At 40.5% G+C, this 24,938-nt stretch overlaps 1 protein-coding gene across 1 annotated transcript in view; it reads left to right on the top strand.

Moving 5' to 3' along the window:
- The first annotated feature begins 2,291 nt into the window (after nt 1-2,291).
- lrp1ab (low density lipoprotein receptor-related protein 1Ab) overlaps nt 2,292-24,938 on the top strand; it is an 88,577-nt gene continuing 65,930 nt past the window's right edge. The window contains exons 1-2 of the mRNA XM_040152061.1: nt 2,292-2,905; nt 15,086-15,226. Of these exons, the coding sequence (XP_040007995.1) occupies nt 2,833-2,905; nt 15,086-15,226 (214 nt within the window). The 5' untranslated portion in view covers nt 2,292-2,832. The remainder of the gene's footprint in view (nt 2,906-15,085; nt 15,227-24,938) is intronic.

The raw sequence follows: 24,938 nt of genomic DNA, 5'->3' as shown, positions 1-24,938 counted from the left end.
TACTCTAACATTTGCCTTTATATTTTGTTTGGATCCCCACAGTGAAAATATGCTTGGATTCAACAGCTATCCAGACACTTCAGGTATGTTTTTCACAGATTCTCCACATACTTCACATTCTCCCTTGTGATTCAGGCTCTGCGTAAACATCTGTGAGCTGAAACCCTGTCAAAGGCATGCTTATTCTTAACACCAGTGGCAGTAGGGTTACTGTCAGTTTGTGTTGTGCGAAATACACACCTTTTATTTTTCATATCAAAGAAGAAATGCCAGTGGGAAAAGAAGACACATATTGCATACCCTTTTGCAGAAAGGGTAATTAAGAGCATTTCAGTTACAAAACCGCTGCAGTATGGAGGGAAGATTCTCACACTCTGTTTTTCAACCAGATGACTCTTTGATCACAGCTTTCTCAGAGGGTGTGCCATGTAAATTTGACCAAATATTGCATCAAATTGTTGGGTTCTTTCCGTTATGGTAGTAAAATGAGTTACAGCCTGCATGTCTCTCTGTAATGTAAGGATTCAGTGCCCCCTGCAGGTTTGGATGGTTTTATGAGAATACCCACTCATATATTCACAACTCTACAGAACAGTTTCACAAAGATTGTTTGTTCAAAGTTATAAATACTTACTAAATTAAGGTTTTCACTTGCCTTGTGAAAGATATTTTAAGAAGGTAACTAATGACAAATCTTTAATTTTCATTGAAGATGCCTAAATCTATGAAGATTTTAGAGGCCACCTATGTATTGCTGTAAGGGCCGATTTTCATTGTTAAGTTTCCCATATTTGATGTCACTTCATATTTTATATCCACGTCTGTTCATGCATATGGATAATTTGTTTTCATACTCAAAATTGTGCATAAAGTGGGATAAAGCCAACCATGGATTGTTGAAAATATCTTTGGCGTTATTGCTGACTAAAATAATTATTTGTCTAATGGAGTGGGGGATGTAATGCAGATGGGGTCTTTATCTGAAGTCCAAACCTGCTTTGGCAACCAGCCAACAGAATTAGTTGCTATCCAACACAATTACATATTCCTACACATATTTCCTTTTTACAAGCTCATATATCCAAAAAAATGTATCCATATCCATTTCAAAACAATCTCACAGATTTTAAATTTCCATGTACCACTAGGGGGCGTGATTTAGTGAAGAATGCTGAGGTTGAAGAGCCTCCACAACGTGGGCTACACAAACACCTCTCATTGAACTGTTTCACTGCGTTCTCATCCATTTCAACCTGTAAACTAGGTGCAACTCTGAGGGTTAGAAAAAACAACGTCAAGGAAATTATGTCATTAAGTTTAGAGTTTACAGGCAAGAATTTATTTTAGGCCTCCATTAGAAACTGTGATTCAAAAGAGGATTTTCAATGCAAATATCACAATGTGAAAGTGATATAGTGGATTCCCCACCAACAAGACTCTGAGTAAAAACAAAAGAAGTTTGGACTACTTTAGACATATGATTATAGGCTGTAGCATGTTTGCTAGGTTGAAAAGATTTCTTTACTGATTAAATATTCTTATTTAAGAAGTTGCCTATTAACAATGTCCTAGATATCTACCACTAACAAGCTGCAGACCTATATGAATTCAAAGAAATACTGTCACTAGTAGGAAAAATCATTAAAAACGGGCATTATTACCAACCGGGGTAAAGCGAGCAACTGCTCAGGGACCCCAGGCCTCCAGGGGCCTAAAAGCCCCAGGTGTAGTCCAGAAAATGGTGAAATTGCCCTCATTATTCTCATTGTTATTAAGTTCACATATTGTAATTGATATTTGTTCCTCACCAACAGTCAAAAACCCAAACATGTTGGCTTATTGTAGTTATTCTAACACTTTGGTCATAGAAAACTGAGAAACTGGTAAAATATTCACATTTGAGAAGCTGGTACCCGTGAATTTTGGCATTTTAGCTTAAAAACGACTTATGAATTATCAACATTGTTGCACATCAATATTCTGAGAATCGACTGATCAATCAATTAACTGATCATTTCAGCTCCAGAGTACGGGTTGGTGTCTGGGTTCCTGGGAAACTGCCATGTACAGTGGGGGTCAATGGGTGCCCGACCAAAAAAAAAAAAAAAAAAATGTTGAGCCAATATGGCTGATCACAGAGCGCCAGTTGCAGCGCCGCCTCTCTCGCCCTCTCCCACCTCCACGGTTGATGAAGAAGAGCATGAAATAGGAGAAAAGGAGGTGTGTTGGAGCATGCGCACACAACGCTCGCCGCTCAGTCATCCCATTTTTGAGGGGCCGAGCGTTACGTCACGGGCTCGTCCACAGTACTGGAGCTTGAGAGGCTCACCATCCACTCATGCAGCCACGGGCACGGGGAGACGTTGGCGCTCCTAGCGAAACAAACGCCTTCACTTTTTGATTTTTCCTTTTTAGTTTGCCACGGAATGAGCTGAGCGGGGCCGGCGGCTGCAGGGCTTCTGTGCGAGCGGACGATTCTGGTGTGGTGTGGCATGGTGTGGTGAAACTGAGACCCCGGCGAGCACAGAGAGACAGACGTTACACTGTGCATCATGACTGAATGCCGATAATCAATTAGAAATATACATGACTGTGCTGCTGCTGCTGCACTGCCTATAGCCGCGCCGGGCTGTAGCAAGTCTCCTTTTATTGCAGAAGCCCGTCTGAGGCGGCCGCCGTGCGGGGCTGAGGGTGCCACTGAACGGACAATCGCACCCGGACCATTGAGGGGGTTCGGATGAGGTGTTTGATCGGGTTGTTTGGTTTCAGAAGCCCAGCCAACTTTTCCTCTATTCCTTTCTAACAGCAGTGCCATCGGGCATTGCTCAGGAGATGGCGATGAGGTTGTTCTACTTGGGATTTATACTCTACTTGGAGATCGTATCTCCTGACGGTGCAACCGTAGGTAAGAAGCCCGTTGTGTTATCTTGAATTGTGATACTCGAGAAAGCATGACCACTTTTTTTTTCTTCTTCTTTTTTTTTTTTTTTTCCTCCCCTGCAAAGCATCTCTGCACAGGGCCTATGTTCACCAGAGTTGGAGCCGACACTGCAAACGGGTTGTCTTCATAATAACAATGCGTGCCACGGCAGTCTGCCCGGAGGGAGAGATCGATAATTAGGAAAGCCTTCAGTCGGAGAAAGTAGCGCACAAATAAGCGGTGTCCTAAAATCTGTCTGCGTGTTTTAGCAGTGCTCCTGCCTGAGCAGACAGAATGGGCCTGCCTGCCTGCAAGGATGGCAGACAGGGAGGTTATTCACAGTTGGGATATTCAGTAGGTAAAAGGCTATCGGAACACTTGCTTGAACGACCCCCATTTCTACAGAACGACATCATTTCTGACTGACTGCGACAAAATGGCTATATCCCCCTCTCCATTTTCCAAGGAAAATACAATTCCCCATGTATATTCTCTGTGTGTGGCGGCAGCTGATAGCAACCATTCAAACCAGAACGTGCTGGTTTTTTTTATTCACCAAATCAGCGCAGCACGCCTGAGTTTCCTATCAAACCTGTGGCAGCCATCGGTCAGATCAGTTTCCATGTTTGTTTTCAGTCACTTGGCGCATATGAAAACAACAGTTGTGTTTGCTTGCAAAGGTATAATCTTAATGGCGCGGCTTGTCCCGACGTGTAGCGTCAGTAGCTGCCTGGGAATCACAGTTTATAGGGGACAGCCTGGTTCTGTCTGATAGGGAAATGAATAGTCTTGCAGTTATCCTCTTACGTCCCCGTAGCTCCTTAATACTACCGAATCCTTGATAGTTATAATGAGATATTAAATGCACCACTGCTCCTGTGACAATGCATGCAGACCTGTTGAGCTAAGGGCTTGCTCTTCTCATTCTTGAGCACTTGAAGGGGAACATGAAGGTGCAAAATAGCAAATCATATTCTGGAGCCTCTTCTAAGTCATCCATGATATTCTGTGGCTGTAAAACACTGTTAAAAGAAGTCATGCGTTAGTACTGATGTCCTCTGTTCCATCCAGGTCTGACCTGGCAGTCTTGTATGTGGATACATATTTGTAATATCAATCTAATAGTTTATTTCAATCTTTTAGTCCATGTTTACTTTGATGTAGTAACACATTACACCCTTAACTTTGCCACTAAAGGCAGCTACTACTACTTATGTCATCGGATAATTTGTCCCTGCCCTTCCCTGCTTTGGAAGATCTTATATAAGATTCCTTAGGTTCTGATGGAGGCTGTTCAGAGTGAAAGCTATAGCTAAGGTTACAGGAGTCTGCAAGCTCCTCCCTCCTCCTCCATCAGAATGTAACATCTGGACACAGGGAGACCATTAATCCAACTTAGATGTGACTGTAAGGGGGGAGGGACGAGCTGAAGAGCTGGGGTTGAGGGTGCTTGAAGCCAAATAAACTTGGATACTCTCTGTAACTGACACATAGTTACATCACAAGGAGTCAGGGATGGAAATGATATGTGTGTTATGTCATTATTAACAGTTGATTTACCAGCCTTGCTTTGGAGCAGTGTTGGTCCAAAAGAGTAGAAAGTGAGTGGATACGAACCCTAAGGCCAGCCACTTGGACTGGATTTGTCTGGATCACCACTGGGCCACAGCATGAATTTATGAATGGGAAAAGATTAGTGACAGAAGGGTCAGAAGGCCATAGCTAACAGTAAACCATTGGACAGACGTCTTTGATTGTTATAGATCTTGGTGCTGATTAGAGTCTATTATTTCGGTACTGAAAGGTGTCATCCTTTAGACTGACAAAATCCTGCACAAATCGGTGATTAAACGAGGGGACGTTACAAGACATGAATACAGTTTGAACTGATGAATGTTCACATTTGGGATGCAACTAACAGTTACTTTCATAAAGGATTAATCAGCAAATCGTTTTGGCAGTTAATTCATTAATTGTTTGGTCTAGAAAATGCCAGAAAAGTGCAAGAAAAAAATGCTGCCCACAATTTCCTAGAGCCCAAAGTGACGTATTCAGGTTGTTTGTTTTGTCCAACTAACAGTCCAAAACCCAAGGATATTCAGTTTCCGATAATGATTGGACTACGTAAAGCATAAAGTTCAAACATTTGAAATACTGCAACCGTTAAATGGTTGGTATTTTGCTTAAAAAATGAATTACAGATTTGAAATGATTTTTAGATTATTCAATAAATTGGCAGAAAATGAAATGTCAACTATTGATATATAATTGATTAGTCATTTAAGTCATTTTTTAAAATCAAGAATACCAAAACATTCCAAAGTTCCAGCCTCATAATTGCGAGGAATTGCAGCTTTTCTTTCTTGTAATTGCTGTTTGTCGTAGTAAATTGAATATCTTTCTGTTTTGGACTTTTGCAATTTAAGGGGGACACCTTTAGGATGTGGGAAATTGTGATAGGCGTTTTTCATTTTATGAAAAACATTTTATGACCCTCACAGTTAATGAAGATTATTGTCAGTTGCAAACCTAACCAAAATAGTTGCTGATTTAATTTTCTGACGATCAACCAAACAGTGGATCAACTTATCGTTCCGGCCCTACTTGACATTACAATAAATATAATGCCTTATTATTTCAGCTATGTCATTTGAAGAGAGAGTAATTTTTCAGTATTGATTCATTTGTAGTTTTGAATTACATTCCGCATATCATGCAGCAAAACGGTACTATGTGAAATTAAACCCTTCATATTTACTTCCTGTTTGGAATTATATCATCAAGACATCCGTGCTGGATAACTTTATGACTACTGAGCTTATGTACAGGATCTCAACAACCTTTAGAGGCAGAAGAATCCTGCTGGCGAAAAGTGTAGATGTGGGTCAGAGGCTAAAGAGGTTGAATTCCTGAGGAGCCTACACTCTGTTTGCCTGACCTTTTTATTGGGACCTGGCTATACCTTTTCCTCAGAACTGTCACTAGAAACATCTGCTGGAAAAATTCAGCATCCTTCATACAAATTCAACAGATAATAGAACCTGGATTGCTCTCTGCAGCTCTTCCAAGTGGAGGTCACTGGGGAGTGGTTATTGTAACCCTGTACACCTGAGACTCTCTGTTGATTGCACTCTTATCAGGTAACACAGATAATCCCCATAATAATTTTCTGCCAGCCAGAGTCTTCTCGTAAAAAAACATAGGATAAAAAGCATGAAAATTGCCAAGTGAATTATAGCCAAGTGTTCGGTTTGGATACATTCTTTGGCTTGGCTTTGTGAAATTTGATGTAAAGCTTGTGTGCAGATGTTTTGCATTTAGGTCTCAACGTAGAGAAAATATTTGTGAAATGATAATAGCAGATGGTGGGATTCTTGACCGTTGCTGCAGAAAAATATCCTTTTTTTTTATCCCTCCACTTCCTGCAATGCATTACAATCAACTGTGACTAGAAGGTAAAAGCAGATTAACATAAATATCGTCAGTGTTGTTCCGTACATATTGAAGGCATGAGACCGCAGATGAAAGAGTATTTGTTGATTTTGAATAGCAGGGGTGTACTGTAATTGGTGTTTTCCACTAGCTACATCAGTATTTACCCTGTTTAGCTCCTAAGACCCAAAAAAGGAACAGAATGGCTTCGTGAAGAAAATAGGGAGTGTGGGTGTGTGTTAATGCAGCTCTGCAAGATTCATTGGATTTTTGTAGGTGTTTTAAATCAGGCTATGTCCATGCATTTCTGCCTTGTTGTCATGTCATTAATATAAGAATGTCTTTTAGAAATCAGTTTGTTTGTTTTTTTTTTTTTAACAGGCCACACACGAACAAAACACATTTTAGTTATGGACATGAAAAAATAAATCTGTTTGTCTACGAACTTCATAAAGAGAGTACACAGAGTTGTTCAAATGTTACAAAGGGTTGCAATGTTTGCCCAACACCTGGCACAGCTGTGAGAATACTGGCTTTACCAACTCACGCTCATGTACGCCTCAGATGTTGCCGATGTTCCTGGCTTTGCGCTTGACTGGAGAATCGATTTGATCGCAGGGACCCTTGGCTGCTTTCACACCTGGTTAGAGTGGAGGATCTGATATATGGAGATAAGATTCCAATTTCATGGACTGCTGCAAAGTGTCAAAGCTGTTTAGTTTCATCAGAGTCAGAGCCATTTCTCTCAGTCACTGGATTGCGGTCGTAGATATAACATTTATGCTTTCTGTGTCGTGGCAGAGATATGGACACAAATAATTTATTTTTTATGGTACTTCTGCGTTGTGCTCGTCTGAAATACTGCTGCTAGTACGTTAGGGTGATATGAAGCTACCATGAGATATAAATTTGTCAGAGATGTTGCGATACTGGTTATACTGTGGTTTATCTCTGGATGAAGTAGACCATTGGAAACAATGTCGAACTACTTCATGGGAATTTTCGAGAAAATATGTAATAAATAAATAAATAAATAAATTTTTAGAAAAGCTTTTAAAAATTTGTCCATATATATATATATATATATATATATATATATATATATATATATATATATATATAAAGCAAAAGTATACTCTTATCCACCCCTAACTGCTAGTAATCCACTTGACAGCGTAAATACCTCACCATTCTCTTATATAACCAGCTGATAGAACTGACATCTGCCTCTGCAATATACTATATGTAGCATGTCCTTAAGTACATTGCCACTTACAAAATGTACTGCAAATGTACTGTCATGGTATAAACTGAATGCGTCCCATAAAAGGTTGATGGAACCCCACTCTTTAAAACCCATGGGTACAGTAACTCTTTCAGTCATAAAAAGCACTTTACATGAAAAATACTGGATTACATTTGTATCATTAACAGCTTAAAACATAATCAACAGAAGCTCGGTGTAAAGGATTAAAAAGATTTTAAGAAAACATTAAATATCATGATAATCTAATAGCATTTATAATATCATGCTATTCAAAATAATCACAGACTTTTATCACACATGACCATGTTTGTTATTAAATCATATCTACAATACATTTCCTTTGCACTCTAATAAGTGTTTGTTATATCGGTCACAAGTTATGGTGTTCTCAAAAACTATAAACAAAGTACTTCTAAAATCTTTCCTCACTTAAGTATTTGTCATCTCAGTAACCGGTGTAGCTAAAACACATGCCCGCATTGATGATGTCACAGGAAAGCAAATGTGAAAACACTGCAGGAAAACATAATTAGCACTAGTTTCACTTGTTTGATGTGAACTGTCTAAAGCCTCATGTGTTTATATTTTAAACATCAAAATCACATTGACTTCAGTTTGAAGCCCATGAGTTTGTATTTCCTTCTCCGATTCTGTTATCAGCTTAAAACACTACTGCACGTGACCAGCAACCAGTTGGATGTACTCTGCGGTCCTCAACAATACTATCAAGATTGTAGGGCGTGTGTAGTCTTTGACTTTAACTGTGCTTGAAAAGGTCCACAGCTTCATGTAAAAGTAAACGGAATGGCAAAAAGCTGTGTTATTCTGTTCTTTTGTGGGACAATCATTCTTTGCACACTCTAATTTACTACAAAAAACTGCCCTTCAGTAGAGTTAAATCATCCATGCTGACATTATAGTGCCAGTCCTCATTTTTAGAACGTCCAAAGAACGTTACGACCTTTTTGTATCACACAGTCAAGTTTTAGGATTTCTCACCATTGAACAAAGAATTCATCTGTTAAGATGTGAAGTGGATGACAGCTCATTTGTGAATTGTTTGAGAGTCATTCCTAGCAATTATTGAGCCAAGAACATGACTCCCTCCTGTCTCCCTTAGAGTGAATCTAATGAGGGATTCATAGAGATCCACTCACATTAAATCACGGAAACATTTCATCCTTCAACTGAAGTAAAGAGGCAACTGAAGGACAGAGGCAAGCCAGGATTTACAGTCATCCCAGTTGCAGTGTGTGCCTCAATTTATGTGGCCCAGCCGTCATTTTGTGGTTCCCATGTTCTGTTTTTGTAACAGCGGAACTGTGCTATGCAGAGACTACAGGGTGTGTGTAGAAGAACTCTCCTTTTGCAGCACCATGAGCCTATTTACATTTATCTTTATGTCCATCAATCACTCAGTGTATGTCTTTTACTGTGTTGCATTTTACCGCTCTGGCCTGTGACATCCTGCAGAGTCTCATCAGGTTACCTCTGAGGTCAAAGCTGCACCCTTTTGTTGTGCAATGACACAAAAACAGGCACTAGAGTAGGCCCTAACTCATACAGTCTTCTGCTGTTTATGCATGTTCACCCTCTTTGAAAATAGCTATTGTGGATTAGAGCTTGAATAGCCTATGGACATTGTATGTGCACTGTGAGCTGTTTAAAGTGCTCCAGTGCATGGCCGTGGCTTGATACAAAGCTAAGTGGTTGTTTCCACTGGATGGGAGGCTGCTCCTTGTCGCCATTGAAGAAGTTGGTTCAGTGGCTTCGGCAATGGTCCAGGATGGCCTTACAATAGAGACTTTTCTCCATTATTACATATAGGAGTTTTCTGCACTTTCTAGCCTCTTATACCATTAATTTTACATATAAAAGGCTCTGGTTCAAAAAGAGTCAGTCTTCCATCTGAATAATTAATTGACACAAAAATTAAGGAATAACGACTTCCCTCTGCCCCCATTCTCTTCCCTGTGGTCCTTGTTTGATTTGAATTTTACTCATAATGCATGGATTCTTGCTTTGAAATCCTGCTAAACTGAGCACAGAGAAATCACTTCAAACTTGACCTCAGGGGTCTAATTACATGCTGTAGTCTGTTTGCTTTTTTTTCTCACTCTGCGAAACACTCAGCAAGACCTGAGTATCACAATTGAGGACCAGGAAGGAGAGAAGCGGTGGGTAATGAGAAACAGCCCTGGTTTCATTCCCACCTTCTCCTGCCCCTGCCATTGTACCCAGCAAGACCGTCGAGACCCAGAGTCCCATTTATTTATTCATTCATTCAAGTCATTTCACAATCCCATTCGTACTGTTATCATTTAACAGCATTTAATAGAATCCATGCTCTATTGCTCAGCCTAGAAATTATCCAGAAGGGGATTGGGTTGGTTGAATACTAAGATCTGCTCAGTGTTGGAGGCATCAGTTTGTTTGGTGAACATCCTAGCTGAGTTTGTGTTCTGTGTGCATTTGGATGACGTCATTATCATCGTGGTGTGTGGTGTTTTAACTAAAGCAAACTTGCAATACATATTACAGGCAAATAGAACTTTTTAAAGCATGTGCAGCATGAAGTCAGTCCTCTCTTACACTTTGTATATGCACTCGACGGCAGCCTTGCAGCAAAGAGAACCCAGTACACTTCCCTTGAATTCAAAGCTGTTTGGTTTCTTTAAAATCCAGCTTCTCATCTGTAACAGATTGTCTTTTTGAGCCGAAGCTATACACATGAAATCAATTAGAAGGTGCTGGAATGTGCTGCGTGGATCTGGAGTTGATTTGTAGAGCACGGATGGCCATATTGAGTGAGACAGCTCGCGGGGCGTCACTGTTGAGTCCCAGCTGGTGATGGTGTCTAGAGGCATCCATCACTTGCCTGCTTGCTTGGTGCCACAACACCATATACTCACCATCCCATCCGGTTCCATCCCACAGTGTTCCTTTTGGCCCCTTGAGATTGTTTTGCTAAGTTTTTGGATTACATAAAAAGAAAACAACACCTTAAATTCCCTTTTGCAGATGACAGCATGGCCTTGAAAGGACTTCATTCCTTTTATTAAGCCCTCAGAAGGAACGTTTCAAGCCCTCAGAAGGAACGAGCCAAACTCTGTGTACGTCTATACATTTGCTCATTCGCACGTCTTTAATGCTTTTTGCCATGCACAGTGCTTAGGGGCAATTCAGTGTGCACTGTTCACACAGCATAGAGCTCCAGTGGCTGTCCATAAGGAAATACAGTGTGTGCTCCATACAAGTGGCAGTATGCTCTAAGTCAAACCATGTTCGCCAATCGGAGCCTGAGCATTCACATACCAGGAAGTAACTCAGTGATTTATATTGTAGTGTGTATTTCAGCTCAGGATTTAAACATTTGTTCAGTGAATATTTTAATGACAACACCATGGAGAAGTCAGGTTAGCTTCTCTAACACAATCATGCGTAGCCCTCTGTTCTACCCTCGGAGCACCTACAATGAGCAGGCGTGCTTGTTGAATTATAGCAATTAAAATATAGCAATTTAAAAAATAATCATATGTGTCAGCTTTATAGAACTCACTCTACATAGAGCTAGGTTTCAGCACTTAATAACCAGAGGAAAACCCCTTAATGGACCTTTTGTCAGTAAAACAGAAAGATTTCACAAGAAAATGAGATCATGAAGAGAGAAAGTAGAATTACATCCAGTGATTTCTCATTCTGATCAAAAACACCTTCTCCAAGTAAAAGCTTGAAATCCATTGAAAAAAACTTTAGTTTGATGTTTAGTTAAGTGTAGAGAATTAAATAATTGAGTAGAAACACTTATTCCCTGTCTGTTGGACAAATACTCAGGACATTTCCACAGAGTACTGGCCTTCAGGCACTTTTGGGCTTACAGTTGCCTCGAGGACTTTCTCAGCAATCATATTTAATGTCTTTACTGTATCACTTTCCCATAAAGATATTTTAAGTGAAACACACTGTCAAACATATTGTAACTACATCAGAGTGACAGAGATGGGCATTTTGGTTTTTGCGGAAGACAGCTGTTTTAAAAACATGTTGGGGTTTTTTTTTGTGTGTTTTTTTTTTTTTTTTAACCAGCCAAATAAAGATATTCGTACATGGTGTAATTTCTCTTCGGAAATAGAAATGCTGTTTCCTGTAGACCTTCCAAAGTTTCCTTTCCTGAGTAATGGTGTGAAATTCAAAACTCTTGAGGGTTTCAACTAAGGCTGTGAAAGCTAGTTTTCTCATTTTCCTCTCTAATTAGATGTATTTCGGCTTTAATAGATACCCATAGGATGGTTGTTTTTATCAGGTTATCTTAAGGCAGAGGGAACGGTTTTTCATATTTAAGTGTATACCATACTGATCTTACTTTAAAAATTCATAAGCAACAGAAGATGAAGTTGTTATTTTTTTTTTTAATGGATAATCCTGCTGTTTTGTGGCTAGAATATTTTAATGCTGTTGGATTTCCTACCATTTAGTCACAGCAGTGTGATCAAGTTGCCATTCAGCTGTGGCAGGAAATGCCTTAGTTAGGATGGCATTATCAGGAGGGAGCTCTGTTGGAGGCGAACACACAGGGCTTATAGGAGTTCCTGTAAATGGAGTATGTACCTTGATTCAATGGGATTGGTGTTTGCTGTTGGGCCAATCCAAGGACACAAAATAAAGGCCTTTTTTATTCCCTTTTGTAGGCAAAGAGAACTCAAATGGTTTAACATCCCAGCCTGATTTGGACCCTCTAAAAATTGTCAGCATTTTGGCAGTAACTTTGGGGGGAAAAAAGCAGCTTTGCAGGTTGAATTAACAATTCACATCTCTGTTTGAGATATTTTAAGTGGGCTTTGAAAGAGGACTGCTGAGGGGGAAGGCTGCCAGTATTCCCCCCAGTCTCTAACCTCTCCTCTGCCACAACCTCCAATTAGGCTTCTAGGTTCTCCCCTCTGCGGTCATCTCATGCTGGTGTGTATAGCGATGATAAAATTAGAAACCACAATGTTTTATTTCCAGTTTTATGCCCACTCACGGGGAACAACTGGCTCAGCCCAGCTGCTTTACACAGGGAGGAGAGTCCGAGGGAATGCCTTCACATAGCAGAGGTTTCAGTGCGTTTACTCATTTCAGCTCAGGGCCCAGTCAGTGCAGCTGTTTGTTTGGTTGTTTAGGCAGATTAAATGGCAACCTATAAGCGCGGGCAAATCCAGTGTATTTACCACCATACCAAATGTACCGGGACATTGGTAAGCTAAATAGAAGCTGAGCAAAACTAACAAACTGGCCCCAGGCCATTTCTAGCCTCCCTCTCATTCCTTCACTAAGAGGTTGGGTGTGTGCATGTCGCCTAAACTGATTCAGTCACTGGTCTCTTACCATTCTTTTGCAGCTCTCTTTCTTGCTCTCATCTCAGCCTTATGGCATTTAATATGGACTCTCTCACTCGAATTGTTTTTCATAAGCCTTGCCCCTGCCCTTGTGTGAAGAGAAGAACAGGTCTATAGCGCTGCATTTTAAAATCCAGTTCTCTCTCTTTCTCCTAATCTCCTCAAATATCAAGGTGTTGTTGATATAATGGGAAAGCTGTGATCTGATCCCTGCAACTCTTTAGCTTCTAATTGTATTTACAAAAACATGACACTCAGATGTCTTTGTGTTTGACTTACGAATACACTTCACTGTCAAATGAAAAAAAGGCTTGGGTCTAAACCCCTTAGTCTGACAGTCAAAAGGAACGTGATTGCAATGATATACTAGCCTCATGCTCTCTTGTGATTTCAGTCACATCCCAGCCCCCTTTTGGTGCACCCCAACACACCCCCGACCGCCCGCCCCAAACACCTCTCTGCCTGCCAAGTACGTAGGGAGACAAGGCATCCAGGGCGAGAGAGGGCTAAGTCCCTGCAGAGAATCACAATGAGACCTTCGGCGCTGTCCTTCCCAGAGCATTGCTTTTTTTCATTGCGTGTAACATTTTTGACCACTCCCATACAAAGAAGCATTTCCTGTGTATATATTTGGCAGCATATTTTCATTTTTCCTCATAATGGGAGAAAACGTTAAAGAGAATGTCAGCTTTCTCTGTTTTAATTCTTATTCAGGTTTAACAAGGCTAGTTTAGTGATGGATTATGTTATTAATGGGCTTGAAAATATACTGACTCTCTTATTTGTTACATACAGTCTTTAAATGTATATATATTTTTTCCATTTAAAGGGTCAGTTTACAAGAAAAACATATGTTCCTATTCACCCCTAGTGATGTGTAGCCATGTAGGTAGTTTTGGTTTTATTTATCCAGTTTTTTGAGATATCCATTTGAGATACCTGCCACCACCTCTATAGGTGATTAAAATTCCTTGAACTATTTAAACCTTATGTTAAAAAAACAGAAACAATGTTCCTGTCACTCCAAATAATCCAAAGACCTCACTGTGATCAGTTGTCATTGGAACTACTCTCTACTGAAAAAGAATTGTCCCTATGAAAACTAACAATGTGATCATTCTTGAGTGTTGTGAGAAGCACAGTTCCATTCACCTCAATTGTATTGAGGTAGCTGCAGGAATCTCAAAGACAAGTATCACTAAACCTGGACAAATAAAACCAAAATTGGACAAATAAAACTAAAACTGTCTCCACGGCTGGGGACCACAAGAGGTAAGTGAGAAAATATGTTTCTCCTTTGTAAAATGGATACATTTTTCACATAAGTGACAAGTCAAACACACAAAGCCTTGGAGGTAGAGCTCAATTTGAAAAAGGCTTTTCTGAGTGTGGCTGAGTTAAAGCATGTCAGTAGTGTCACACTGCTGGTGGGTCATGAGCGTTGCTGTGGTGCTCCTAGCTTGTGGTACACCTCAACAATCTGTGCTGACTTACTGCCCAGAACTAGTGCGTTCTGCAGTTTCCCATGGGTCAGACGGAGATTGAATGCCCAGTTATGTCTGTACCGTGACACATGAAAGAGCCTCTGTGGTGAGAGTTGAAAAACACACCTTAAGAGTAATAAAAAAAAAAAAAAAAAGCAGAAAGAAATGAGATGCCCGTAAGAAGAGGGGAAACAACAAACAAACCCAGAACTAAAAGGCACCACTGTTGGTTGTAAACTTGTAGAGGAGTTTTTTTTCTGAATAGAGTGTGCCTGTGGGTCTTTTGATACAAAAACATCACTGTAAACTTGGGTTGACCCTTGCATGTTGCTTTGCCCTGCAGAGTTAAAGTCTATGCTACTTGAAGCTGGAAATTTCCTATGTAGATTATGCACAGGAGAGAATGGTTGTTGGCTAAATGGTTGAGAAAAAGAGTAACAGAATAACGGATTTAAAAAACATTCACTTTGGTGATGGTGTTTCTTAGGTTGGGTGCTTGAGAATTGCATTTCTCTCTAAATGTATTTGTGATTTAAAAGCATTTCCAGCCACAGTTGCTTTTCATGATGATTCACACTTTTTTCTTTTTCTTTTTTTTTCTCTCAAGCTCCCAAAGCTGATGACCATCCCAAGACCTGCAGCTCTAAGCAGTTTCTATGTAGGGACCAGGTGACCTGTATCTCCAAAGGCTGGCGCTGTGATGGAGAGAAGGACTGTCCAGATGGCTCAGACGAATCACCAGACATCTGTAAGTATGCCTTCATGAAAGTAGCTACTAAAACTGTCTCTCAGCAGGCTTGTGTCCTCAGCTCCCATGTTCTCTCCAAGCTGTTGGTTCAGAGCAAGGAGGATTATAACTGGTTTTACTCAGCGTTGTTTTCTTCAGATTGCTCTTTATGCAAATCAACCTTTTTAAACACTGAGTAATACCTCATGCCGACACCATGTTGTTGCTGCACATGATGTTAAATCAACATCAAATTCACTTTCTCTGACTGGCTTTGAAGAGACAACAGCACAATGTTCAGACTGTTTAATTTAGGACTGAATAAGAGGATAGGTTATGCCCTGTCTACGGAGGACACAGGCTCACAGTATGTGCTCTGGCTGCTCTGCTGAATTATAGCTCTAATTATGTGGCCATGTTTAGTCTGAATGTTCAGGGATGTGTCTGCTCTTGTCTGGACTCTTGCGGGATCTGTGCAGTCCCTAAGAGTCTTGTCCCAGCCACTCACATCTGTGTGCCTCTCCATCCTGCCATTCCACCCATAAACTCTCCCTGGTAAAAGCCTTCCCTCTGTTTTTATGCAGGCGCTAATGGTGATTTTACTGTCTTCATGTGCCACACCTTACATCTGTCATGCCATTCTCACAATAGTCTGGCATGCAGAGACAAGCAGCTGACACCCAGCATTAAGAGACTTGTTATTGTGGGTGAAAACACAATTAAGTATTAGCACATAGGACAATGGATTAAAAATGTGTGAAATAGCTGAGGGTAATGCGTTGCATCATGATGCCGTGGTCATAGGAACATAAAATATTAACTGTAGGTGGTGAAACAGAGAAAGTTAAAATTAGCTGGATTCCCCTCCCACGGACAGGTCAAGCAATCTCTTCCATGCACAGAGTTTCGCTGTATTAAGCATCCAGTCTTTGAAATGATTTGGTTTGGGGACATTTCTCATTCAGAGCTAAATTACAAAGGTGAAGCTGAACAGAAAAAAGTCTCATCCTCTTCCTCTGTCACTCTTCTATGTTTATTGATTCACACAGATTTTACTTTGAGAATTTACTGCTAACAGCTTAACGCTTTATTTATAAATTATACAGTAAATTTAGCTAAAATAAATTGCTTAAGGAGTTTTCAGAGGGGTCGAAAATGATCAGTTCTAGTTTTGTAAATGACAGTAATCACAGAACACTAGCGATTTCATTTAAGTGTGACCCACATACTTCTGCTGCGGCCATTCGATTTCTGCTCTTTTCTACTAAGCAACTGAACTGAGTGAATTTTCCATAGCACTTATGTAATTTGGTGACACAGACAATGGTGTGATTCATCTTCTGCTTGGAGAGATGGAGAGCGGTGTTTCACCAGAACATCAAGATATGTTCTGCTCAATTACCCACTTCCCATGGGCTCTACTTTGCCTGTCGCTTTACCTTTAGTTAAAGCACGTCTCTATTCATATAAGTTTCGGAGGCAGTCATAATAAGCATCTGTTCCTGCAATTAATGCACTTTTCCTCTTTACAGCACTATGTGTTTACAGTCTTAAAAAACAGGCAAAGGCAAGGCGCCTTTTAAGTATCACAGCCAGACTGTGATTTTATCCACAGTCGTTTAGTTGATCCACCCATTAAAATGTGAATAGTGTTTGGAATGAAGGGCTGCAGATAAAGCTATGGAATGAATGGGCCTGAGCCAGCATAGATGGAGACAGGAGAGTTTTGGAGGGGTATGACTCTGAAGGTTATTTAAAGGGGACCTATTATGCTTTTCCTTATTTTGATATATTTATAATGTTACAGTGTCGGATGTCCATATTAAACGTGGTCAAAGTTTCAAATAATGAGGTAAACGTATCCCTGCGAGACAAAAGCTCAGGCATCGGACTGCTCTGAACGCTGGGTTTCCAATGGTTTTTTTTTTTTCTACTTCCTTGACAAGCTGATGTCAGCTTGTCGCAGATTTCTTTATACCACCATCAGCACCTAGCACAGCTCGTTCTCCGAAAACAGTCTACTTGAGTAGTAGTATAGGCATTTAATGTACTCCAGCATAGAAATAACCAACGGTGCGGGTTTACCATGCAGTCGTTTGGCGGCAGCAGAATAACATTTTACTAACAACGTTAGCTTTTGTGTTTCCTGACAGCAGACATTTTCCACTCACTTGGCATTTTAGTGCATTTCCTACATGTACAAGTATTAACAGGGGCATATATAGAAAAAATTCTATATACAAATTGTGATTGAAAGACTAAATCCACCGTTGCAACACAATAAACAGGTAATGGACGTAATATTTACCGAACAGACACACCCTGCTGTAATCATTGCTGCTGTGGATGTTCGTGCTGACCACTCTCATATTCCCGAATCGGATTTGGGCTCCAACATGTACAGATGGATTTGAGAAGTAGCCATTTCCAATCAATTATATTCTGTAGTTTATATAGTTTATATACTAGTTACTTAGTTTTACAGTTTGCTTTCAGAAAAAGGATGAGGCAGTGCTCACAAGCGCTGGGTACGCTGCCCATTGGCAGGCTTCCGGATGTTTGGCCAATCAGAAGAAAGTGGGCTTTTAAGGAGGCTCCTTAAGGAGGTCTTGGTTAATATTATCTGTATCAAGCAGAGGCTCAACTAAGGGGCTGCAAAACAGGCAGTTTGAGAGAATAATGACTTCTTTTTTTTTAACTCTGAATCATGCAAAGCTACTCAAGTGTAGTCCCAGAATAAAAATATAGAGTTGAAAATGAGCATAATAGGTCCCCTTTAAAATCCTGCTCTAAATCAGAAGAATGGAAAAGTCTTTTTCTTTTTGTCCCGGCTTTTCCATTCATAAGCTGAAACGGTTTGGAGGTCATCAGCCTAGTTCCTCCCCTACTGGAAAGAATTATAAGACACATGCTGTAAACAAGGCTGCTCTTAAATGAGGTGAGCTGGCGATAGTAGATATAAAGGCAGGCCAAACATTGATCCATCTTAGAAGGGGACTGAAATCTGGACCAAGTGCGGAAGTTTTGTGTTGATGCAATTTTTTATTTGTGAAAGTTCAAAGTATCATCCATTCATCCACTGCCCTTTTTTATCAGCTGCAAAGTTTACAAAAGCAGTTTAACTTTCTCTTTCAAACTTATTTTTTTAATTTCCAAGAAAATTCCCTGCTTTTTAGACTTTTGTTCCAACATGCACCCAGACCACGGTCTAGTTTTGTTTGTTAATGTTGATGGGAGCTAGAGTGATGCATGCTCCTATAATTACAACATTATCTCCAGTTCAAGTTAATTACTAACTACAGGCTTGATTTACAAAGAGTGCTCACTGAGAATTCACATGGCTAAAACATTTTTTTCTTATTTACTTCCTTTTCTTTCTCTTCTATTCTTCGTCCGTCCCTCCCGCGGATGCTTGGCTGTACTTCCGTCTTGGTGCAGGATCGCCCCACACTCTGGCCATCCTGTAAATCAGAAACTGTGACAGTGCAGGCAGTGTATGCAGCCAACATGGAGCTTTGTTTCTTAAATAGATTTGATTATTATTGGAAAAGAGCACTTGTGAAGGTAAAAAAATCAGAATCTGCCTGAATTAATCATCTCATCCTCAAACTCATGTGGTGTGATGAATACCGTACAGTGACTATAGCTAACTTATCTGAAGCACCACCTTTGTTTTTGCTAAATGCCACTTGTTATGTTTACAAAGATCATGAATTCACTTGCTGTCAGAGTGGTGGTTGTTGTAAACGTGTGCCTTTGTCTGTTGAGGATCTTTGATCTACACTCCTAGTATCCATGTTGGAAGAAAGTGTACTCTTCAGTATCATACTGGCTGGAGGTGTAATTGCCTGTCGTTTCCAAACCATTCATCTGGGCTGTAATTATGTTGAGCAGCTAAAGGCAGACTTCTGCCACAGTAGAGGGGTTGTAACATCGCATCAAATGAGGCGTAGAGGTGCTGTGGTTGAGGTGGCAGTTGATGCTAATGCTGGGTCAGTGTTGTGTGTTAGCTTCCTTTGCCTATGGGCTTGTTTATTAGAGGGGTATTGAAGCAGAGTGATATGGAGCTGCATGCATGGATGTCTGGTTTTGCACATGGATCTGCATGAATTATCATCATAAATGGATTGGTGGGGGTCTGGGCATGTTGCCAGCTGTAGGGCAGTCATAACCTTCAGACCCCCAGTTTGCACCCCCCTCTCATTACCTCTAGTAGACACTCAGATAGCCATCAGCAGGCTGCCTGTACAGGCCCCTGTCTGCAGGTGTGACCCTGTTATCCTCTCCCAGGGACTGTACTGGCTCCCCCTCACTGCCTGGCTTCAGTTGGTTTCAGACAAGCCATTTCGACTCAATTACATACAGGCTTAGGGCTCAGGAAGTGGATGACACATGCCCTCAGGGCAGGGGTTTATGCTCTATGCGTCTCAACCATGGTTGCTCTGTGCAGTACTGCTGCTCTGTAACGTTCCTATAGGTAGTTGTGGTATGCTGTCAAAGAGTTATCTCTATCTAGCAGTGATAAAGTGGTGAGGGAGAGGGTGTTTGCATTGTTCATGATGTCAATCCATGGGTTTCCTTACAGAAGCTAAGCAGACTGATGAGGTTTCGGCTAGAGAGATGTGGATTCTTTTTTTTTTTTTTTTTTTTTTTGCACATATGTGCTATGTTTATTAACTATCCGGTTAGGTTTTTGTTTTTGCACACAGCTCCACACGAGAGGTCTTTTTTCTTGGATTACCAAAAACATAAAGTAAATCCACTGAGACATATTGCGCGCTAAGATTCTCTGTCGCTCAGCATTATTCCTGCTGTTCTGAACCAATGTCACATCAGCAAAATTGATTATTCTATTTTTTCTAAATTTAACTGCTTTCCAGCCTTTCAGTTCTCTGCCTTTTAGTCATGAAGAGATTTGGAGAGATTTTTAATGAGGTCATGACATTTTACAACGATAACTGGCTAAAAGTTTTGGAGATGGTTCTGAATGTAGTTCTCTATTGAAATCCTCCATCTCACTGTATCAAAATTAGGGCTTTTGACTTTTGACAACCATAGCTTTAATTTTCAAACCATTCTGGATACAGATTTTTCATGATGCTGTTGTTAAAATTAAAAGTGCTGTGTCACTACTTTCATTCCATTTCACAGCTCTGTTGGAACAGTCGCTGTAAAGAACACTGACTCCCTGTCTGTAACCCAAGTCTGTGTGCAATTATGATCCTTGCGAGAACCTCATTCATTGTGGGAGCGCCAGCGAATGGGTACAGATGTTTAAGTAAGCCCCTAGCATGTAAGCACTTTCTCTGTCATGAGAAACCCTTGCCATGAAGGAATCCCTTTCAACATCAAAAAACCTTGTGCACCAATTGTCTGCCCCTAATTTTCTGAATTTTTAGCCCCTGATTTAGCATGAAAATGTCCACAGGAGGACTTCAAAGCAGGGGGTCAAATGCATCTCAGTCATGCAAATACGCTGCCTTTATTTTCCCATGCAATGTTATCCACTTTCATTCAAAGAGAAAAAATGAGCTGATAACTCAAAGTAGTTAACACTTGCAAACGACAAGCCACTCCCTGCGCTTGCACTGTCAAGTTGTCACTTAAGTTGTCTCCATAGGCTAGTAGACATAGTACACACATATACTTGTATATACATAAAACAAATTCATTTGTTTTCTTTCTTGATTTTAGAAAGTAATTTTGAGGGGATATACCTGGAATGCACTTTCATAATGAAACTGAGGGACCCACGGATGAAGAGCCTAAAAGTATTTAACGCAACAATAGCAAAATGCGGATCCTCAAATCCAGACACACTCTCATTTTAAACTTTCATGTTAAGCTTTCAGAAAAAATAGGATTTCATGTCATTTGCTTTCAACAGGACAATTTGTACTAACCTACTTGAAACTGCTTCAAAGAGTTTGTCTGATGTAACGCTGGTGGCACGACACTGTGGTGAAAGTAACTTTGAACACAAAACCACACATGTCCACGGGCCCACACACATTTTGGCTCATGTCAGTGGATGTGAAGGCCCGAGGCCAAGCTGGTAGGAAGGTCTGATGGCAAGATTGAGTTATCATCTCCATGCAGCTGCCTGAGGCGGCTGAGGGCCACACAACAAGGTTATCTGTCCATCTCTTGCCCTTGAGCCCCCTCTGGACACTTGCCAGCCTGGTCCTTTGTCCGGCCCATCTGACTGCCATGCCCCAGCAGCCTCTCCAAGACAACCAGGAAGAACAGACTGCAGTGGTGGTGGGATGGGATGGAGGCATAGAGCGATGGGAAGAATGGATGATCTAGCAGAAAAAAGCCTTTGTATAGGAGAAAATGAGCAGATTAGCATTTAGGCTCAGGAGGAAAATGGAAATGGCTTTGTAAGGCTCTGATCCTCTTTCTATAGAAACAGCCCTTTACAGTAGAGTTTCGGGGGAGGGATCCTTTCATAGCCTATAATCAGTCATGTAGCTGTACTTGCAGGGGGCACCAGGCAGGGGCAGGAGGGTCTGTAGTGGCAGTGGTTGACACACTGCTTCCACAGAGGAAGGAGCAAAGCCCTGTAAATCCCTCTGGTCTGTGGCCCTGAGCTCTCCTCAGCTTCACCGGCCTATCAACAGACAGAGAACACAGGGCTTTCTCACGCCACACAGGCACCACTTCCCTTTCTCTGCTGTCTCCTCCACGCCCTGTCTCCTTCCCTCCCTCTGTCATTCTGTCCTATGTACTATGTCTGTCAAAGCAGGTGGAGAAGCTAGTCTCTGGTCATCTCTGTTCCCCAGTCCTCATATCTCATCTCCAGTCTTTCCTCTGGTGTAATTACCTCACAGTTTTTCCCCCTGTTGCAGATGGTGACTTGGTTTGTTTTTGTTAGCTGTCTCTTTTCTATTTCACTTTGAGGAAAGTGTCTGTGGTGGATTTTATGCAGTGACAGTCAGATTGTATTTGATGCTAGACTCCATACTGTTTTACTCTGTGGCAACACATTTAACAGACTTAAATGTTTTAATAAGCAGATCTGTATTGGTGTTTTTACTGAAAGAATTCCACCTTAACTGACACTCCACCCAAGCTCTATCTTTTAAGGGATAAGCAACACGACCCCTTTGGGCTTGAATGTTGGCTGTAAAATGTTTCCAGTTTGTTAAAAAACTTTGGATCTAGTCAGGTCAAACTAATTTAAGTTGATTATGATGGTTTTCCAGGGATTTGTAGAAATTTTCACAAATACTCGTGCACCATCACTCAATCCTCTCTGCTGTCCTTCCATATGCTCAGTATGTTAAAAACACTCAAAGTTTCGGCCTAGAATTGCCTAAATGCACTAGATTTGGCAGAGCTTTACAGAGGATGATCCTGCGACACGGAGGCAATATATTTAACCTATTATGGCAGAGTGAGGACTCTTTGGAACACACTGATTGTATGCATGGGCAGCAGAGATGTTGATTATTTTCCAGGAGTTTTTATACGATTTTCACTGAGAAAACTTTTTTGCAGCCACTTTGCCAGCCTCCAGGGGTGTGTTTAATACTTAAAAGATGGATTTTGAGTGGAGTTTAACTTTGACATGATCCTTGTCAGGATCTCTATAGTATGCTCGTTTCTACAGTCAAGACACTAGATACAGTAAAACACACCATATAATACACAGTATAATTCAGTTGTCATGATTTTTGTTCATTAGGTTTCAGTATGTTATCTCAGAACAATTACATTTATTGTTATATATATTTTCAAACTTCAAGATGATGGTAAGCGTGGAGGAAAAACTAGCACATCTGGTCTTCTTCCAGTGAGAGCCGAATGTGCTATTCTGTAAGTTATAATGTACGTCCTGTGTGCTATGGCTGCCTCAGTAGGGTTTGGCATAGCCATGTGCTTGTTGTGCATGCTGCTGAAAAGTGTGATTCCAGAGTGAGGAGAATTGGTCAGTGGGCAGGCCTGCCTGTCACCCAGCACAACATATTCATTTGAGCTGACAGCAGACTTTATGGAAGTCAGTCAGGGGCTGCCATGGAATCCAAAGAGCAGGAAGAAAGGGAGGCTTTTATGCTCAGGACAAAAGATCGACAGGGGATCCAAATTTAAGGTCATTGCATAACTGCAGGAACTGAGGGATGGGGGATGGTGGGGTCTAGAGGTTGAGGTGTTGGAGGGAAGCACACATTGGGATAGACTGTCTTTCACATCACACATCGGTCAGACAACCTTAGTGGAGCCCAGAGCCACATGTGAGGGATTACAGCAACCTGTGTTTCTGGAAATATTTGAAGGTGACACAAGCAGTGATGCATTCCTTAAATCTACACTGTGCTCAGGGGCAATGTGTAATATTGCCTTCACACAAAGTTATATTTCACTCCAAAGAATGCATGCTGCGATAAAAGTTTTGGTATAGCTGAGCATAAGTTCTGTATTATGACTCATAGTTTATAATGTTTTAGTCATGATGAATCCGAGCACTCATTTCTTTAATATATGATTCAGATAAGAAACTAAGAGAGAGAGATCAGACAGCAGATTGGAGAAAGGTTTCAGCAGTGAAGTTCCCTGAAGACACAACGAGGATATTCTAATATCACTATTGTCTGAAAACACAGTTTAGTGCAATAATGTAATTATCCCCACTCTGCCCTCTAATAGGTGTGAGGGTTGTAATTTGCCCTCTTTTTCTTGGTTTGTTATCCACTCCACTGCCAAGCATCTTACATTGTTCTCACTTGCAGTGCTGTCTCCAAGGCTGCCAGACTCACTGAAGAATCTGTCCAATCCCCAAGTGAAGCGACATATTACATTATTCTAAAATAATGTTCTGTGATAATTATATCCCTTTGCTCTTATGCTAATGATACTTAAGGGCAAGTACTTGTTTTCATCGACGCAGCACTCCAGATTGTGTAATCCTTAGCCATGTAAAATTTTGAGATTCTTTATTCTATATTAATTTCTCTTTGTGGTATTTTTGTGGTTTGGTCTGCAATGAATTAGGAAAACAAAAGGTTTCAGAAAGGTACCTACAAATTTTAAAAAAAAAGGGAAGTGCTTTCACTTTTCTTTTTTCTTTTTTTTCTTATTTCCTGGCCCCTTTCAGATGGACATGATTATCATTTTATAATCCTATCTATGTTTCATAGAATTTTTTAAACAGAGTTTCAAGTAACAAAGGTAATACAAATGTGGTAGGAAATGTAAGCCACAGGGTGATAGATCTCATGTTTTGGTCTCATACAAATCCTAGCAGTTGTGTTTTTTTGTAATGTGAGAGCAAAGAGGCATTTCTGACTCAGGGCAAGGCAAGAACATAGGAATTTGCTATGTTAAGTACGAAAACAATAAATAAGATATAGATATATATCTATATCTTATTATTTATTGTTTTCGTACTTAACATTTATATTTATATTTCATTTTGGAATTACTCTTCTGTTTAAGGAAAGAAGATCTCTGCCATCCTGTTTGCAGAAGCTTAAACATTTAAAAACACCAATTCCTCACTAAAAGTTTACAATGAGTGACCACCTGAATGAGAGCAGAAATTTTAGGTTGGCTAGTTGTGTGACATTAAGCATTTAACATATCCATGGCAGTTTGTGAGTAGCTCCAGTTTAAGAGTTATACTTATTTGCAAATATAACTATTAGTAATCTGCATAAAAATGAAAATTATTGTTATGCTGGAAAAATAAATTTAGCTGCCTGTGGTAACTATTAAACATACTGAGGGCCTT

Source organism: Xiphias gladius, chromosome 18, assembly GCF_016859285.1.
Source record: "Xiphias gladius isolate SHS-SW01 ecotype Sanya breed wild chromosome 18, ASM1685928v1, whole genome shotgun sequence".
Taxonomy (NCBI): domain Eukaryota; kingdom Metazoa; phylum Chordata; class Actinopteri; order Istiophoriformes; family Xiphiidae; genus Xiphias; species Xiphias gladius.
The sequence above is the reverse complement of the archived record's forward strand: the minus strand, read 5'-3'. Positions and strand labels throughout refer to the sequence as shown.